Source organism: Pan paniscus, chromosome 8 (assembly GCF_029289425.2).
Source record: "Pan paniscus chromosome 8, NHGRI_mPanPan1-v2.0_pri, whole genome shotgun sequence".
In the NCBI taxonomy this organism is placed as follows: Eukaryota; Metazoa; Chordata; class Mammalia; order Primates; family Hominidae; genus Pan; species Pan paniscus.
Genome location: NC_073257.2, coordinates 25,048,090 through 25,067,381, shown reverse-complemented (window position 1 = coordinate 25,067,381; position 19,292 = coordinate 25,048,090). Strand labels below are relative to the sequence as shown.

The 19,292-nt window shown below is 44.0% G+C and overlaps 1 protein-coding gene across 6 annotated transcripts in view; it reads right to left on the bottom strand.

Moving 5' to 3' along the window:
* The window catches only part of CAMK1D (calcium/calmodulin dependent protein kinase ID), a 481,509-nt gene that overhangs the window by 293,470 nt on the left and 168,747 nt on the right, over positions 1 to 19,292 (bottom strand). The window contains exon 2 of one of the 6 annotated variants that reach the window (XM_034929969.2): positions 10,110 to 10,233. The exons of the other annotated variants lie outside the window; for them this stretch is intronic. Within the exon in view, the coding sequence (XP_034785860.1) occupies positions 10,110 to 10,144 (35 nt within the window). The 5' untranslated portion in view covers positions 10,145 to 10,233. The remainder of the gene's footprint in view (positions 1 to 10,109; positions 10,234 to 19,292) is intronic. 6 annotated transcript variants of the gene reach the window in all.

The following is a 19,292-nucleotide window of genomic DNA, read 5'->3' as shown; positions in this document are numbered from 1 at the left end:
GATGGATGGACTGGATAGATGGGTGGATGAATGGGTGGGTGAGATGAATGGATGGATGGATGGATGATAGGTGGCGGAGTGGATGGATGGATGGATGGATGGATGGACAAACAGACAAATAGATGATAGAGATAAACAGACAGATGAATAGATTTATAGATAGACATACAGATAGCATTTTTGTACAATTACAGATGCATAACCAGGGCCAGCCTCTTTGCTGAGAACTGAATGGAACCAGGAGAGAACCCCGGGTGCGTGTAGAAGCCTCTATCAGGAAGACAGAAGCACAAACATAAGGACTTTTGGGTTGGCAAGGCTCAGGTTACAGAAGAGCAGGGGACTGTGTGAAGAGAGAGAAAATGCGGTTCACAAGATCCCAACAGAGCTTTAGGGCCTGTGGGCCATGGCAAAGACTTGACGGTTTTCTTCTGAGAGATGTGCAAATCCACGGGTCGTAGGACATGTATTTCTAATGTGTGACAGGTAAAAACAAGCACAAAAAAGCCAGCCTGTACAGGCAACACCAATGTCTTAATTCCAGCTAAATTAATAATGACAAAATGTCAATCAGGCTCCCTAACATTCTCCTAGGCCCATCTGTGCTCTTCCTTATAAAATCCAGTTTCAACAACAACGCTGCTAACTCAGTTTAGCAAGAAACCCCCACCACCTTGGACATCTGATCCCCCTTGAGATCTGATGAGGGTTGTCATCCTCCAAAACCCCCCAAGGTGATATCTGATCACCTTGGCCTGTATTCAGCAAAAGTCCTGTTAGGTGGGTTTAGCCAGAATCCCCCTTTCCTCTGATGTTCTTCTAAGTAATTTTTATCCACTGACCACCCCCACGCAGCTCTGCCCTGGGCGTTATAAATCTCCTGTTTTCAGAGTTGAGCCCAATCTCTCTCCCACACTGCAAGATTCCACGGCAACAGTCCCTATCTCCATCATCCTGAATGAAGTCTTCCTTGCCGTACTTTAGCAAGTATCATTGGATCATTTTTTTCTTGAACACCCTTAAAAAGTGGACTCACGCCTGTAATCCCAACACTTTGGGAGGCTGAGGTGGGCGGATCATCTGAGGTCAGGAGTTCAAGACCAGCCTGGCCAACAAGATGAAACCCCATCTCTACTAAAAATACAAAATTAGCCGGGTGTGGTGGCGCATGCCTATAATCCCAGCTACTCAGGAAACTGAAGCAGGAGAATCATTGAACCAGGGAGGCGGAGGTTGCAGTGAGCTGAGATCACACCATTGCTCTCCAGCCTGGGCAAAAAGAGCAAAACTCCGTCTTCAAAAAAAAAAAGTGGAATTGATACCGATTTAGCTATAGTTCCTCACTAAGCTATGAAAAGGCCTGTTGCTCTTGTCTCGATTCTCCCATGAGGCTGCCTACACTCTTCCTTTCTCTTTTTTTTTTTTTTTTTTGCCTCAGTTTTGCCACCTGCAATATGGACATGAGTTCCACTGCCCCCCTCCCCCACCACTTCAGATAAAAGCTGCGAGGGAGAGCTCCTGACCTGCCCTGAGACCCCGCCAAGTGGGGAAAGCCTTAAGCATGCACGGTCTGTGTGTTTGTTTTCTGCACAGCGCTGGCTGCATGGAGAATAATAATGCTCTTCTGCATCTAATCACTAGTCTGCTGGACGCCTAGCAACTGGCCTGCACCTCCTCGGGCCCTTCCTGGAACTGGCACTCCATCCTCATCATGGCAAGACAATGCCTATGTCAGCAATACGTTCTGGAAATGTATCTAAACCATACACACAAAAATGTAATACTAGCATGATTTAACACCGTCCCACGTGCCATACAATTCAGTGCTTCTGAAAAGTCTGCTTAAACATAAAAACTGGATACACAGATCATTTTCACCGTTCAATCAGATACATCTCACAAGCAGCAGCAAAACGACCTCCCTTTCTCCAGTCACTGTTCCCTTCCCTTCACCTGCAGGAACAAATCAACATGTCTCACCTCTTATAAACGCGAGGGTCACAGAGCTAAAGAGATCACCTGTCAGCCACCAGGACGCTTCAGTCCTGGCATCTTTCCTGAGGGTAAATGTCACAGGCAATGATACGGACCATGTTTCTTTACTGGATTTTGAAACAAAAATACCAAGTCCAGCATAATCTAAACTAAGCGGGTCTACTTTCCCTGTATGTTCCCAGCTAGTGGCTGACGGTGCCTTCCCCTTTCCACGGGCCTCACAGTGCGCAGAACAGGAAAGATCAGAGAGTACATTTTAAAAAGGAAAAGATGGAACACAAGTTGTGTCATTGTTCTTCGGCCGAGCATTTGATACGGCATCCAGCAAGTGATATTTAGTCAGTGAGTTCCAATGCCTTGGCCGTGCTTAATTACATAGAAAGATAATCTGGGTTCCTTGAAGAATTCAGGTTGATTAAATTTCTAAATTAAAAAAATACAATGAAAATGTTGGAATATTTTAGGGGAAAAGAATTAGAAGATATACATAGGTTAATCTTCTTAAGCAAAATGCAAAACCCAAAAGTCTCAGCGGAAAGGGGAAAATATTCAAGTCCTACTAATACGACATTAATAAAGAGATAATAGCCCTGGTATGCCAAGGGCTTCCCACTAACACAGCCATGTGCACAATTCCAGAGGCACTCACTGTGCACAGAAATCATGCCCAGCAGAGACGGTCCGGGCCTGCAGATGCGGGGAAGGATACAGACATACAATTCACAGAATGGCCAACGAGCATATTAACTGATGCTCGACACTCACTAGCAGTCACAAAAATGCCAAACAAAACCTCAGCAAGGCAGGCTTTTTCTCAGCAGGTTGGGAAAAGGTAAAGTTATGTGGGAGAGTTGCTAAGTATAAATTGCTACAACATTTTGGGAAACTAATCTGGCTATACCTGTTAAATTACATTTTAAGAACTCTATTCTATAAAAATAAAAGCATTAGGCTGGGTGCGGTGGTTCACTTCTGTAATCCTACCACTTTGGGAGGTCAAGGCAGGCGGATCACTTGAGGTCAGGAGTTCGAGACCAGCCTTGCCAACATGGCAAAACCCTGTCTCTACTAAAAAGACAAAAATTAGCCGGGCACAGTGGTACACATGTGTAATCCCAGCTACTTGGGAGGTTGAGGAAGGAGAATCACTTGATCCCAGGAGGTGGAGGTTGCAGTGAGCTGAGATCACACCACTGCACTCCAGCCTGGGCAACAGAGGGAGACACCATCTCAAAAAAAAAGAAGAAGAAGAAAAAGTGAAAACCCACAAAAACAACAGAGATTCCTAGTAAAAGTTTAATGGTACATCTGTACCATGGAATGTCATATGGCTACAGAAAAGAATTTATCTAGAGGAATATAAATATCCCAATGTATCTAGAGGGATGTAAATATCCCATATGTAAATATCCCAAATGAGAAAAGTAAGCTTAGATAGTCCGTCATTCAGCAGAATACTCTGTAGCAGTTTAACTAACTGATGAGATCTACATGCATTAACAGGGATAAACCTGGAAAACATAATTACAATTGAAAAAAAGGTTACCAAAAGATACAGTATTTCTTCCGTTTATATCAATCTGTAAAACACAAACAGCCACACCAACACTAACCGCTACATTGTTTGGGTATATAACACATACATAGGTAGTGAAAGTACAAAGACACACCATTAGGATACACCCCCCTCTTCGAGTAAAGGTTGCCTCTGGAGAGGAGAGAGGAGGTGCAATGGCTTGAAGGCCAGGTGCAGTGCGGTGGCTCACACTTGTAATCCCAGCACTGTAGGAGGCCGAGACGTGTGGATCACCTGAGCTCAGGAGAGCGAGGCCAGCCTGGCCAACATGGAGAAACCCCGTCTCTACTAAAACTACAACAATTATCTAGGTGTGGTGGTGTGCACCTGTAATCCCAGCTACTCTGGAGGCTAAGGTAGGAGAATGGCTTGAACCTGGGAGGCGGAGGCTGCAGTGAGCCGAGATCACGCCACTGCACTCCAGCCTTGAAGACAGAGTGAGACTCCGTCTCAAAAATAAAATAAAATAAAATAAAATAAAGACATGAAGTATGGCTAGATCCATAACTTTTTTTTTTTCAGAAATCTGAAGCAAAGATGGCAAAATGTTAATTAACTTTTGCTCAGTCTGGGTGGTGGGTACATGGTAATCTGTTCACTTATTTTTCTACACTTTTGGGTAAATTTGAAATCTTTCATGATTTTCAAAAAATTGACCAAAGGCATAAAAGATAAAGGTGCCTTCAGGAAACTGCACAGTTGGGAGGACACATATTGAAGGAGACCCTAGGTCCCAGCTCCCTATGCAAAGTCCAGGTTTATGTACAGCATCCCAGCACAGCAGTTAGCAGCCACACTGTTAAGCCCAGGGCAAGGTACTTATCCCCTCTGAGCCTGTGTCCTCATCTGTGGTGTTACCACAGATAACACACCACAACTCCATGGGGTTATGAAAAGATTCAATGAGAAGATGGAAATTCTACACTTGCTACTTAGTGTGGTGGGTAAACAGTAACTGCGTGTATGAGGCAACAGACCCTACCACAAAACTATTCACAAAACATTACAAGAACTCAGAGGCAAGAGAACTCAACTTTGCCAGCCAAAATCAAGCAGCGAACCTTCACGAAGTAGCCACATTTGAGTAATCTTTCAGGAGTGGGAATTTTCCAGAGTAAACCTGTCCATGTTTGCAGAGTACAGGACCAACACTGTTAGAACCTAACTAAAGAGGCCCAGGGGTCCTAAGAATGGCTTCTGGATGCTGGCCAGACAGTTTTAATAACTTTACTTAACTCCTGGCTCCATTATTTCTTGGAGCTGACTTCATGGAGGACTTATTGGCCATTCTCATGAGAAGGACACAACACTTAACAGGGTAGAGTTAACCACTAATGACAATGGAAGAAGGGAATAAAGTCCCTGTTCTCATACACTTTGGTGGGGGTGGGGGGGAACAAGACCCAGAAAACACTGAACAAATAAAAACAAGTCACTTCAGAACAGAGAGCGAAATTTGGTGGTATCCTAAGAAGGTGGAGCCAGAGCTGGCGTTAGCAGACAGAGCTGGGAGAGACAGGGCCTGGCCTGGCTGTGCACAGATGTGCAAAGGACCCTGCGGTGGATGGGTAACTGAGAGCAGGCAGAGTCCCCACGGGAAAAGCAAGCAGGCGCATACGATGGGCTGTAGCAGGGACTGTGCCTCACTTCCTGTGTCTCAGCTTATCTTAACATCTTTCCAGCTAACAGGACCCTGACGTCACCAGGGCAGCAATGTGGCCAGCGGCTAGCTGCTCACCAAACCTGTTTCCTTCTCTTCCCAGGCACAGAGCTAGACTCTAGTTCCCAACCTTGCAGTTATCTGTGGCCACAAGACTGGGCTCTGCCAATGGAGCCTAAATGAATGACATGGGCACTTCCAGGCTGGCCCACAAACACCTCTCACACATGACTCGCCATTCTAGTTCACCGCCTGCTCGCTAAATGCAGAGGACTCCAAGGTCCTGGAGGAGGACAGTCCACAAGATACAAGGAGCTCAGGTCTCAGTCCCCATATGGGAGACCTACTGCCAACCAGCAACATTCGCACTGATCCCTGACGAGAGAAAAATAATGGCTTATTTTGTTAAGCTATTAAAATGTGGAGGTTTGGCCAGGCGCTGTGGCTCATGTCTGTAATCTCAGCACTTTGGGAGGCCGAGGTGGGCAGATCACTGAGGTCAAGAGTTCAAGACCAGTCTGGCCAGCATGGTGAAAGCCCATCTCTACTAAAAATACAAAAATTAGCTGGGCGTGGTGGCACATGCATGTAATTCCAGCTACTTAGGAGGCTGAGACAGGAGAATTGCTTGAACCCGGGAGGTGGAGGTAGCAGTGAGCCGAGATCGTGCCACTGCACTCCAGCCTGGGTGACAGAGCAAGACTCTATCTAAAAGAAAATTAGCTGGGTCTGGTGGTGGGTGCCTATAATCCCAGCTACTGGGGAGGCTGAGGCAGGAGAATCACTTGAACCTGGGAGGCGGAGGTTGCAGTGAGCCGAGATTGCGCCACTGCACTCCAACCTGGGTGACAGAGCGAGACTCCATGATTGATATTGATTGACTGATAGACAGATAGATAGATAGATAGACAGATAGATAGATAGATAGATAGATAGATAGACAGACAGACAGACAGACAGACAGACAGATAGATAGATGTGGGGTTTGTTTGTTACAAGAGCTAACACTGGCCTGTTGCACCAAATTACAAAAGTACAGTCCCCAAAATTCCCTTTCAGCTGGAGGTAGCCAATGACATTCCAGGCAACTTATCCCGTGAAGCTTGCAGAAGAACTCTTGCAAAGGGGTTGATTCAGCTATCAGGCAGATTCTTTTGTCCCTTGCCCAGGAGACGTCCTGGAATAAGAATGTGATGGCTGGATCTCCAGCAATCAGCTTGTGACCTTGAGGATGAAGTTTCTTTCTAATGGTGATGGAACAGAAATAAACAGAAAGAACCTAGGGTTTCTTGTATCTTTACAGAGCCACCATACTAGCCTTGCAGACCCTATTTTTAAAATTATTTTACATGAGATGATAATAAACCCACAATCTATTTATGCCATGTCAGAACACTAACTGTTCCTATCAATTTTTCTGTTACTATCAGCCAATTTTCCCTCTTTAGTAATAAAGTGACCTGGGTAGACTGGAGGGCCTGCGTCATTTTCAAGAGTAGAGGGAGGCAGGGTGGATCATGATAACACAGAGCCATTATAATAATGGCACTAAAGACTCAAAAAGGACAAAAGCTTAATACCTAACACTTTCCGTAAAGCAGAAATAGTATCTACGCTGTGACTGGAAAGCAAACAGATCGGAAGTTTATGGCAGGAAAATTATCCTTTAAAAGGATAAACTCATGATTGGGTCAGTCTGCAAAGGAGGACAGAATCACTTTATGGAATGATAACCAGGAGATGGTACTTGGAGTGACTTATGAGCCACTTCCTTCCATTCAAATAATCTCACAGCCAGATAAACAATGCAAGGGAAAGATGATTCAGTGCAGAGAAACACCAACCACTGCCAATAAACAAAGTGGTGCCGTCAGAAAGGGCAGTCTTTTAACACTGTTTTAATTTTTGTGGGTACATAGTAGGTGTATATATTTATGGGGTAAATGAGATGTTTTGATACAGCATGCAATGCGTAATAATCCCATCATGGAGAATGGGGTATCCATCCCCTCAAGCAATTATCCTTTGTGTTACAAACAACGCAATTATAGTCTTTTATTTTAAAATGTACAATTATTATTGACTATAGTCACCCTGTGGTGCTATCAAACAGTCTTATTCTTTCTATTTTTTGTACCAATTAACCATCCCCACTTCCTACCCACCCCCCTCCCCAACCTTTCGCAGTCTCTAGAAGCCATTCTTCTACTCTCTATCTCCGTGAGTTCGACTGTTTTGCTTTTTAGATCCCACAAATAGGTGAGAACATGCGATGTTTGTCTTTCTGTGCCTGGCTTATTTCACTTAACACGATGATCTCCAGTTCCATCCATGTTGTTGAAAATGACAGGATCGTATTCTTTTTATGGCTGAATAGTACTCCATTGTGTATAGGTACCACATTTTCGTTATCCATCCATCTACTGATAGACACTTAAGTTACTTCCAAATCTTGGCTACTGCAAACAGTGCTGCAACTAACACAGGAATGCAAATATCTCTTTGATACACTGATTTCCAGAAAGGTCAATCTTGAAAATAAAAAGATAAACAGGACTCTTGTGGCCAAGTGGTCAATATGTATCTGTTGAATAAAGGAATGGAGACAAAGTACCAAATTAAGAAAATTATACGTTGTAAATTATAGTTTCCAATTATAAATTTTTCTAATTACAAATAAAAAAATAAGATTTTTCTGTTATAGGAATGATTTAATTGCTCAATAACCTGCCCAGGGAGAGAGCTGTCAACTGGAAATGATGGGCTGGGCTGGCCAAAGCTCTCCCCTGTGCAGTATTTCTAATAAGCCTTTATTGGGAAGAGCCGGGTAAGGGACCTGTTAGAAATTTACTATGAGAGAATTCTCTGATTCCTAGATTATAAATCTTTGTAATTAGAGACAGAAAATCTCCTTTGATTTTACTATCAATTCCCTGGCCTCATCATTTAGCAGTTATTTGCCGTACCAACCACCCAGGTAGGAAGACCAGCAAAAGCAATTTTTCAGTTTGTGACCAACCCAGAGAGAACATGATGAGAACATTACTGCTTAGAAAACAGAGACAGGCCAGGCGATGTCAGAGGACAGCAGTTTTAAGTCTTATTCCTCAGTTATAATTAGTCTGCATTTTGTACTTCTCATTGGAGCACGCAACTTAGGCCTCGAAGGAGTGAGCACCATCCCACGCTCTTTCTGTGCAAAATGGGAGGCGTGGTTTGGATCCGTTCCACTGTGATGATTCCCTGGAGTCTCTCCTGCTCCGTGGCAGTTCATGATGGTACACGCTGTAATCATTATGTTTATCATCAGTAACTTGGTTCCAAATAATTGGACTTTGTTTACAGACAGTATGTTTAAGCAAATATGATGCACACAGTAAGGTCCAGGCACTAGAACCTTCTGACGTTGGTAATTTCCATGTGTCCCTGGCAACCATTATCTCATCTCAGGACAGGGCAGAAGGGGGATGAATGCACGCTGGGAAGCCTCTTGGAGCCAGCCTTGCTGTGTGCCTAACTAGGTCCTTAATATATACTACGTATTTCTGAAGACAAACAAGTTATCAGCATATCATCATCAAACTGCGATGGTCTCTCCATGAAAACTCAAAGCAAGAATACTGATGTGAATAAAAACTCTGTGAAGGCATATGCTGCCTGGTTTATTTTCCACAGGAGAAGCCTCACATGTAGGGTCCTTGAAGCCTGTGCTCAAATTAATTGTCTTATCCTGGACAATCTCAACTTTTTTTTTTTTTTTTTTTTTTAAGCAGAGTCTCACCCTGTCTTCCAGGCTAGAGTGCAGTGGCACAATCTTGGCTCACTGCAACCTTCACCTCCCAGAGTTCAAACAATTCTCCTGCCTCAGCCTCCCGAGTAGCTGGGATTACAGGCGCCCGCCATCACACTCGGCTAATTTTTGTATTTTTAGTAGAGACAGGGTTTCACCATGTTGGCCAGGCTGGTCTCGAACTCCTGACCTCAAGTAATTCTCCAACGTCAGCCTCCCAAAGTGCTGGGATTACAGGCGTGAGCCACCACACCCAGCCTAATCTCAACTTCTGATTACCTCAGTCTCCAATTTTAATGATGGAACAGAAAGGAAGGGGTCTGAAAAAGTAATCTGCAAAACTAGTTCTTGGCGGAAACTAGGGGGAACCGCTGCCTCCCCAGACCCCGAGGCCACGGGAAGACCTTCCTGGAATCCCCGTCAATTCTCCAAGATCCCACAAAACATTCCTATAACAGGATTTTCGTACTTCTCCATTGGTTAGACTGCACAAACCAAAACTATTAGCATGTCAATTACCAAGCTGTCTTTTCCCACCAGAATATCTACCATGTTGAATGGCAAGATCACCAACTGTCAGACCTGGATGATGCAGAGATCATCAAGTTCAACCACCTCATTTCCCAGAAAAGGAAACTGAGGCCCAGAAAGGAAGAATGGCTTGCCTAAGACCCAGTTGCTTACAACGCTGAGATAATTCAGTCCTGTGCTTTCCCCAAACAAGATATTCATGTCCATCTGAGAGTTCAGCCTGCCTAGGGCCCCCTACTCGCAGCCTAAAGGAAGCAGCCTCACTGTGTTCCCGTGTTGATGCCAACAGCCTCCGGGTTCAATGGGGGCAGTGCTGAGGAATGCGTGGCCTTGGGAGCCGGCCAGACCTTGATCCAAATCCCAACACCAGAGCTGTAGCTTCCCCTTACACAGAACAGGGATACTATTCCGTCCCTTAGAATCACAATAAACATTGTATGCTTACGTATATCACAGGCACATCATCGAGCTTCGTACAGGGTTGCCAGTTGGCTAAATGTCTTTTTCGTTAGTTTATAAGAGAAAATTCACATTTGTTTCCATTTCCAAAGCCTTACCTCCACAAAGCACAGGACAAGAGATCCACATTCATCTCAGTGTAATATGGGGAAAAAGGGCTTCTTAACTATTCTTGCCAAGATTTAATCATATTCATCCTGAAAGGCTCATGGGTATCCAGCCCTGGAAAAAAATCATTACAATACATATTGCCTTAAGGGCTTTCTTCACGACTTTTCCCAGCACTCATATTTTTAAATTACATTTGCTTAAAAGAGACTTTTTTGCTCAGCCACCACCAGCAAAATTTGTGTGTGACCCCTGTACATGGAGTAAGGGACTACCCGGCACTGTGTGGCTCGTCTCTATGACCTTAGAAAACAGACTCACAGACCCACTACTAAACGCGCATGAGCACCAGCACATATGTCATCTAAATCAAGCAAACTCATGGTCAATATAAATCATGCAATCCAGAAATACAGATTCATAGGGAGGGTAGCCCCTTTGTCCCAATTTGCCAGAATAATCCCAGTATAATTATTCCTAGTGCCGCTCTGCACCCAGAAAAGTGTACCAATGTGGACGAGACACTCCATGGTGATTACACATACCATTCGTACGTGGCAGGTACCCACAGGTAAGACGTCCTCAGTAAAGAAGAATCCATGAACCCTGACCCCAGTGTGCCAACCTGGTTGGGCAGGTGGTCCACCCCCTCTGAGTATTTGTTCCCTCCTATGAAAAAACTGAGAATTATGCTACCTACTTTGCAGGGTGATTTTAACATCACGGATGTTCCCCGCGGGGTGCTTGGGACATCTGTGCCTTACAAATGCAGCTATGACGATGAGGGTGAAGATGAGAGAGCAAGCACGGTGGCTCATACCTGTAATCTCAGCACTTTGGGAGGCCAAGACGGGTGGATTGCTTGAGCCCAGGAGTTCAAGACCAGCCTGGGCAACAAGGTGAGACACTATCAAGTCCAGGAGTTCAAGACCAGCCTGGGCAACAAGGTGAGACACTATCTCTACAAAAAATAAGAAAATTAGCCAGGTGTAACGGCATGCACCTGTAGTCCCAGCTACTCAGGAGGCTGAAGCAGGAGGATTGCTTGACCCTAGGAGTTTGAGGCTGCAATGAGCCATGATCATATCACTGCAATCTAGCCTGGGTGACAGAAAGGAACCCTGACTCCAAAAAGAAAAAAAAAAAAAAAATGAGGATTTCCTCAGTTTACCTCTCTAGAGCTGTTTCCTTATCTATAACATCTGACACTCACAAATCATTTTACCTTTGACAAGGTGCCTTCCTACCCATGAGGGTGTGATTTTTAAAATCAGGAGGTGGGCTTAGACCCCCGGAGTCTCTTCCAGCTCTAAGCACCTATGATTCTACTATTCCAATATTTGAATATGTGGGTACATTTGTAAATGTACCACACCTTCCAGAAAAGACAGCCGCAATCACTGAAATCACGCTTGTCTGTACTATAGAATGCTACCTGGCACCTCTTCTGCAAGTCACCTGGCTTTTCTCAGATTTCCTACATGCAGAATGAATATAATTCTGACTTTAGGATGATCAATGTGAGGCACTAACCAGGCACTTCATTCTGAAAGTGATTTGTACATTTATCCCTATGGCAATTTTCTAGCTAGCATGTGCTAATATGTGATAGTCAAGTGTTAAGATATTAACATGCTTCTTCTTATTGTATAATTGTAGTTATGTCTGTGGACTTTTGAGCCACACAGCCTAGATCATTCCTTGACTAACTAGCTATGTGACCTTGGCAAATTACTTAATTCCTCCAAGGAGGTAACATCATCTCTAAAATGGGACTAATACTACCCACCTAATAGGGTTATTGCAATGATTAAATGGGTTACTATAAACATAATGCTCAGAACAGTGTCTGGCCCTTAGTAAGAATTGGATAACTGTTATTTGACTCGTTGTTGCTATTAATGGCCAAATAAAAAAGTTTTTAAAAATCAAGTGCCAAAAAAATATTATGCCACTATTTGTTCTAAATATAGGGGACATACAACTTGCAGGACTGGCCAAGATGAAGCAAGCCCACTAACCCATGCCGCCCACTAATTACAGGTTAAATTTCTGCACAGAATACAAAAACCAACTATTTGAGGTTCTGCAAAGAAAACAGTATCAGAGAGATTGACAGCGAAGTCGAAAGTTGAAGAAGTATCCACTGGTAAGTTTCCTGGATTAACTTTTCCTCCTTTATCTCTTGACTTTGATCCAAAAGCAAGTCAAAACTGGGCGCGGTGGCTCACGCCCGTAATCCCAGCAATTCGGGAAGCCGAGGCAGGCGGATCATTTGAGGTCAGGAGTTGGAGACCTCAACACCAGCCAGACCAACATGGTGAAACCCTGTCTCTACTAAAAATACAACAACAACAACAAAAAATTAGCCGGGCGTGGTGGCGCATGCCTATAGTCCCAGTTACTCAGGAGGCTGTGGCAAGAGAATCACTTGAACCTGGGAGGCGGAGGTTGCAGTGAGCCAAGATCACACCACTGCACTCCAGCCTGGGCGACAGAGCGACACTCCCTCTCAAAAAAAAAAAAAAAAAAAAAAAAGCAAGTCAAGTCAAGGAACCGCACCCTGGAAGAAGACACCAAAAATTCCAAGAAAAATCCCCCTTTTCTGGCCAGAGGACTGAGACAAGCAGTCCCTAAAAGTGAAGAGTCAGATGGAAGGGCCCAGGAATTTTTTTTCTTTTTTTCTCTCTTACTTTCTACCTGCCCTGCTCTAGGGCCAGCCCAGTCATGAGGTTACACTGCTACTGGGCAATATAAGCCCCTAAAATCCCAAGAAATAACCCTTCTCCCTGGCCAAAGAAAGTGGGAATAAAAGGGTTCTATGGTCTACAGAGTGTAAGGGAGATTTGATTTATTTTTTATTTTTTTGAGAAATGGGGTCTTGCTACATTGCCTAGGCTGCTCTCAAACTCCTGGTTCAGTCGATCCTCCCATCTCGGCCTTCTGAGTAGCTGGGACTAGAGGCAAGGTTCTGATTTTTTGTTTGTTTGTTTTGTTTTGTTTTTGAGATAGGGTTTTGCTCAATGATATGATCACAGCTCACTGCAGCCTCAACCTCCCAGGCTCAATTGATCCTCCTGCCTCAGCCGGCCAAGTAGCTGGGACTACAGGCGTGCACCACCACACCCGGCTAATTTTTGTATTTTTAGTAAAGATGGGGTTTCGCCACATTGCCCAGGCTGGTCTTGAACTCCTGGGCTGGCGATCCACCTACCTCAGCCTTCCAAAGTGCTGGGATTACAGGCTTGAGCCACCACACCCAGCCTCTGATTATTTCTATCTTCCTTTTCTCTTATTTTGCTCTGAGGCCAGACCCAGTTATGAAGAACTGCAAAATAGCAAAATCACGTATGTGGTGTGGGAGGGTAAAGCTCTGAGACACATCCATCTTCTGACAAGACACCTGGGAAAAAGCACGCCTGAGATCAAGGGTGTGAAAGAAATTCCAGAGAGAAGAGAGTTGAAAAAAAGAGATCCTATAAATCTGTGTATGCATCAGCACAAGTCCCGGCTCACTCAGGAAATGCTCATGCGTAAAACACACCCAAAGAAACATGGCTTCGAGAATTAAACTACAACTTGAAGAACCACGTAAGTCCCATACTAACTCCTGAAAAGTGTGTATGTGGGGCAGATACAAACAGCATAGCAAAGGCTTTGAAAACTTAACTGATACTGTTACCACTACTCACAAAAGGCAGGACAGACTTGCCCTCTGAGCCTGATTTGCTTGACTGTCTGCTTTTTAAAGAAAAGAAAAGGAAAGAAATTTCAACCTTTTTCAGCAGATTTTAACAGGATTCAGAATCTCACAACATAATGTTCAAAATACATAGGACATAGGGCCGGGTGCGGCGGCTCACACCTGTAATCCCAGCACTTTGGGAGGCCACAGCGGGCGGATCACTGGAGGTCAGGAAGGAGTTTGAGACCAGCTTGGCCAACATGGTGAAACCCCTTCTCTACTAAAAATACAAAAATCAGGCATGATGGCAAGCACCTGTAATCCCAGCTACTTGGGAGGCTGAGGCAAGAGAATTGCCTGAACCTGAGAGGTGGAGGTTGTAGTGAGCGGAGATCACGCCACTACATTCCAGTTTGGGCAACAGAGCAAGACCTTATCTCAAAAAAACAAAAAAATACACAGGATATAATCCAAAATTATTCATCATACTAAACAAATAGTTAAAACACAATCAATAGATGCCAACCCCCAGACAATTCAGATGTTGGAATTATCAGACACAACTTTAAAGCAGCTCCCTAAGTAAGTGGGAACACTGTTGAAACGAATGAAAAGACAGACATTTTTAGAAGTAAAAATTTTGGAAAAAATGTGAATTTTAGACTTGAAACACACAATAATTGAAATTTTTTAAAAAATTCACTAGATGAGTAAAAATAACAAAACGTAGATGACAACAAAACGACTCAAACTGGAAGAGAGAATGATCTTGTAGAGATAATAAAATTGAGAATAGGTGAAAAGAGCTTAAAGATACCTGGGACAATATCAAAAGATCTAATATTCACGTCACTGCAGTCAAACAATGAGTGGAGAAAGAGATTGGTACAGAAAAAAAATATTTAAAGAAAGAATGGCTGAAAACTTCCCATGTATGGCAAAAGACATTAGGTACCGATTACAGAAGTTCATCAAATCCCAAGCAAAATAAACTCAAAGAAAAGAATACCCACACAACAATCAAACTGCCAAAAATCAAAAATAAAGAAAAACAATCTTGAGACTAGCCAGAGAAAATCAACACGTGACCCATCTACAGGAAAATGTGACGAGAATGAGTCCAATTTCTCATCATGAATGATGGAAGTCAGAAAACAATGGAAAAAAATCCTTAAAGATTTTAAATTCTATCCAATGAAAGTCTATATCCAATAAAATACCATTTAGAAATAAAGGGGAAATAAAGACATTCTCAGTGAAGGAAAAAAGAGACAGAAAAAATTCTTTATCAGCAGAAAATGTTCTCTAAAATAAATGCTAAAGGAAATGCTTCAGGTTGAAGGAAAATGATGGCAAAAGAAAACCTGGAACTTTAAGAATAAAGAGAGAGCTAAAGAAATGATAAATATCTGGATAAATATGACAAATGATTTGTCTCTGCTTAACTTCTTCATAATTAGAATGACTGTTGAAAGCAAAAATTAAAATCTTTTTTTTTTTGAGATGGAGTCTCACTCTGTCGCCCAGGCTGGAGTGCAGTGGTGCCATCTTGGCTCACTGCAAGCTCCGCCTCCCGGATTCACGCCATTCTCCTGCCTCAGCCTCCTGAGTAGCTGGGACCACAGGCACCCGCCATCACACTTAGCTAATTTTTTGTATTTTTAGTAGAGACGGGTTTTCACCGTGTTAGCCAGGATGGTCTCGGTCTCCTGACCTCGTGATCCGCCCACCTCAGCCTCCCAAAGTGCTGGGATTACAGGCGTGCGCCACCGCGCCTGGTCAAAATGATGTTTTTATGTATGTAGATGTAATAAATATAAAAACTATGAAGAGGAAACACTAAACAAGTCTATTTGGTTATAGGACTTTAAGATTTTCTTCAAGTGATAAAATGCTACCTTAAAGTAGGCTGTGAATGGTAGGTATGTATATTATAAATCCTGGCCAGGTGCAGTGGCTCACGCCTGTAATCCCAGCACTTTGGGAGGCTGAGATGGGCGGATTACAATCTCAGGAGATCAAGACCATCCTGGCTAACAACGTAAAACCCTGTCTCTACTAAAAAATACAAAAAATTACAATGTCAGGAGATCAAGACCATCCTGGCTAACAACGTGAAACCCTGTCTCTACTAAAAAATACAAAAAATTAGCCAGGCGTGGTGGCGGGTGCCTGTAGTCCCAGCTACTCAGGAGGCTGAGGCAGGAGAATGGTGTGAACCCGGGAAGCAGAGCTTGCAGTGAGCCGAGATTGCGCCAAGCCTGGGCAACAGAGCGAGACTCCATCTCAAAAAAAAAAATAAATAAATAAATAAATAATCCCTACAAAAAACACACACATAAACACCAAGAAAGAAAGAGTCAGTAAAGACTCAGTAGAGATAAAGTTTAAATTGGATATGAAATATATCATATACCTCTCCCGCTCCCTCTCCCTCTCCCCACGGTCTCCCTCTCCCTCTCTCTCCACGGTCTCCCTCTGATGCTGAGTGGAGGCTGGACTGTAGTGCCACCATCTCGGCTCACTGCAACCTCCCTGCCTGACTCTCCTGCCTCAGCCTGCCGAGTGCCTGCGATTGCAGGCGCGCGCCGCCACGCCTGACTGGTTTTTGTATTTTTTTGGTGGAGATGGGGTTTCGCTGTGTTGGCCGGGCTGGTCTCCAGCTCCTAACTGCGAGTGATCCACCAGCCTCGGCCTCCCGAGGTGCCGGGACTGCAGACGGAGTCTCATTCACTCAGTGCTCAATGGTGCCCAGGCTGGAATGCAGTGGCCTGATCTCGGCTGGCTACAACCTCCACCTCCCAGCCGCCTGCCCTGGCCTCCCAAAGTGCCGAGATTGCAGCCTCTGCCCGGCCGCCACCCTGTCTGGGAAGTGAGGAGCGTCTCTGCCTGGCCGCCCATCATCTGGGATGTGAGGAGCCCCTCTGCCCGGCCGCCCAGTCTGGGAAGTGAGGAGCGCCTCTTCCCGGCCGCCCATCGTCTGAGATGTGGGGAGCACCTCTGCCCCGCCACCCCGTCTGGGATGTGAGGAGTGCCTCTGCCCAACCGCGACCCCATCTGGGAGGTGAGGAGCGTCTCTGCCCGGCCGCCCCGTCTGAGAAGTGAGGAGCCCCTGCGCCCGGCAGCCGCCCCGACTGAGAAGTGAGGAGCGTCTCCGCCCGGCAGCCACCCCGTCTGGGAAGTGAGGAGCGTCTCCGCCCGGCAGCCACCCCGTCTGGGAGGGAGATGGGGGTCAGCCCCCACCAGGCCAGCCGCCCCGTCTGGGAGGCAGGTAGGGGGGTCAGCCCCTGCCCGGCCAGCCGCCCCGTCCGGGAGGGAGGTGGGGGGTCAGCCCCCGCCCGGCCAGCCGCCCTGTCCGGGAGGGAGGTGGGGGGCGCCTCCGCCTGGCCAGCCGCCCTGTCTGGGAGGTGGTGGGCGCCTCTGCCCGGCCGCCCCTTCTGGGAAGTGAGGAGCCCCTCTGGCCGGCCACCACCCCGTCTGGGAGGTGTACCCAACAGCTCATTGAGAACAGGCCATGATGACAATGGTGGTTTTGTGGAATAGAAAAGGGGGAAAGGTGGGGAAAAGATTGAGCAATCAGATGGTTGCTGTGTCTGTGTGGAAAGAAGTGGACATGGGAGACTTTTCATTTTGTTCTGTACTAAGAAAGATTCTTCTGCCTTGGGATCCTGTTGATCTGTGACCTTGCCCCCAACCCTGTGCTCTCTGAAACATGTGCTGTGTCCACTCAGGGTTAAATGGATTAAGGGCGGTGCAAGATGTGCTTTGTTAAACAGATGCTTGGAGGCAGCATGCTCCTTAAGAGTCATCACCACTCCCTAATCTCAAGTACCCAGGGACACAAACACTGCGGAAGGCCGCAGGATCCTCTGCCTAGGAAAACCAGAGACCTTTGTTCACTTGTTGGTCTGCTGACCTTCCCTCCACTATTGTCCCGTGACCCTGCCAAATCCCCCTCTGCGAGAAACACCCAAGAATGATCAATAAAAAAAAAAAAAAGAAAACAAACAAACAAACAAAAAGAAATAAATCATATAACACAAAAGAAGGCAGGAAAGGGTGAAGACAGGAACAAAAACCAGAAGAGATCAACGCAAAGCAAATAATAAAATAGTAGGCCCACTATTTACTCTAATAATAATTAGAGTAAATGTAAATGGCTCAAATACATCAATAAAAAGATACAGATTATTAGACTGGATTTCCAAAAGCTACAGTTCAAATATATGCTATCTATAAGAAACACCTATAATGATATATATAAGGTCAGTTAAAAGGATGGGAGAAGAAGTATCATGCATACTAACCAAAAGAAAAATGAATATAAATAGCAAACAAAGTAAACTTCAGAACAAGGACATCCATGAAAAAGAGGATTGTCATATAATGATAAAAGAATAAATTCACCACAAAGAAGTAACAATATTAAATGTGTACCTATCTAAAAACAGGGCTTCAAAATATGTGAGGCAATAACTGAAAGAAAAATAGGACAAATCCAACATTATACTTGGATGGTTATTTCAACACCCCTTTCTTGGTAACAAATAGAACAAGCAGACAGAAAATTGGCAGGGATACAGAAGTCCTGCATGATACTATTAAATATTTTTACCTAATTTACACTCCACTCACTAATGGCAGAACACAAAGTCTTTTTAAGCACACATGGAACATTCAACAAGATATACTACATATATAAATCAAACTTTATCAAAAAACAAACTTTAAATTAAAAAAAATCACAAAGTATGTTATCTGACTGTAATTTACTTAAGCCAGAAATCAATATCAGATTATGTAGATTATTCTCAAATATGTGGAAAGCAAACAACTCACTTCTAAATAGTCCAAAAGTCAAAGACAGGCAAGTTAGAAAACATCTTGAATTAACTGAAATAAAAATACAAAGTACCAAAAATTTGTGGAATATAGCTTGGAGAGAAATGTATGACATTAAGTGCTTATATGAGAAATAAGAAAGATCTAAAATCAAACATATAACATTTCACTTCAAGAAACTAGAAAAAGAAGAGCAAATTTAACCCAAATTTGGCAGAAGGAAAGAACATATAAGGATAAGAACAGGAATCAATGAAATTGAAAACAGAAAAACAATAGAGCAAATCAATCAAACTATAAGCTGTCTCTTTTAAAAGATATATAAAACTGATAAACCTCTAGCCAAGCTGATTTTAAAAAGAGAACACAAATTACCAATCTTAAGAATGAATAAAGACATATCACTACAGACCCTATAGACATTAAAGGGCTAATAAAAGAACATTATGAACAACCCTAAGCCCATGTATGAGACAACTCCAATCAGATGTGAGCAAATATTTTTGTAATGGGCAAGCAGCAAATATTTAAAATTTGTTGGTCATATGGTCTCTGTCATAACTATTCCACTCTGCCATTATAGTGCAAAGGTAGCCATGGACAATAAGCAAATGAACAGGCATGGCTGTGTTCCAATAAAACTTTA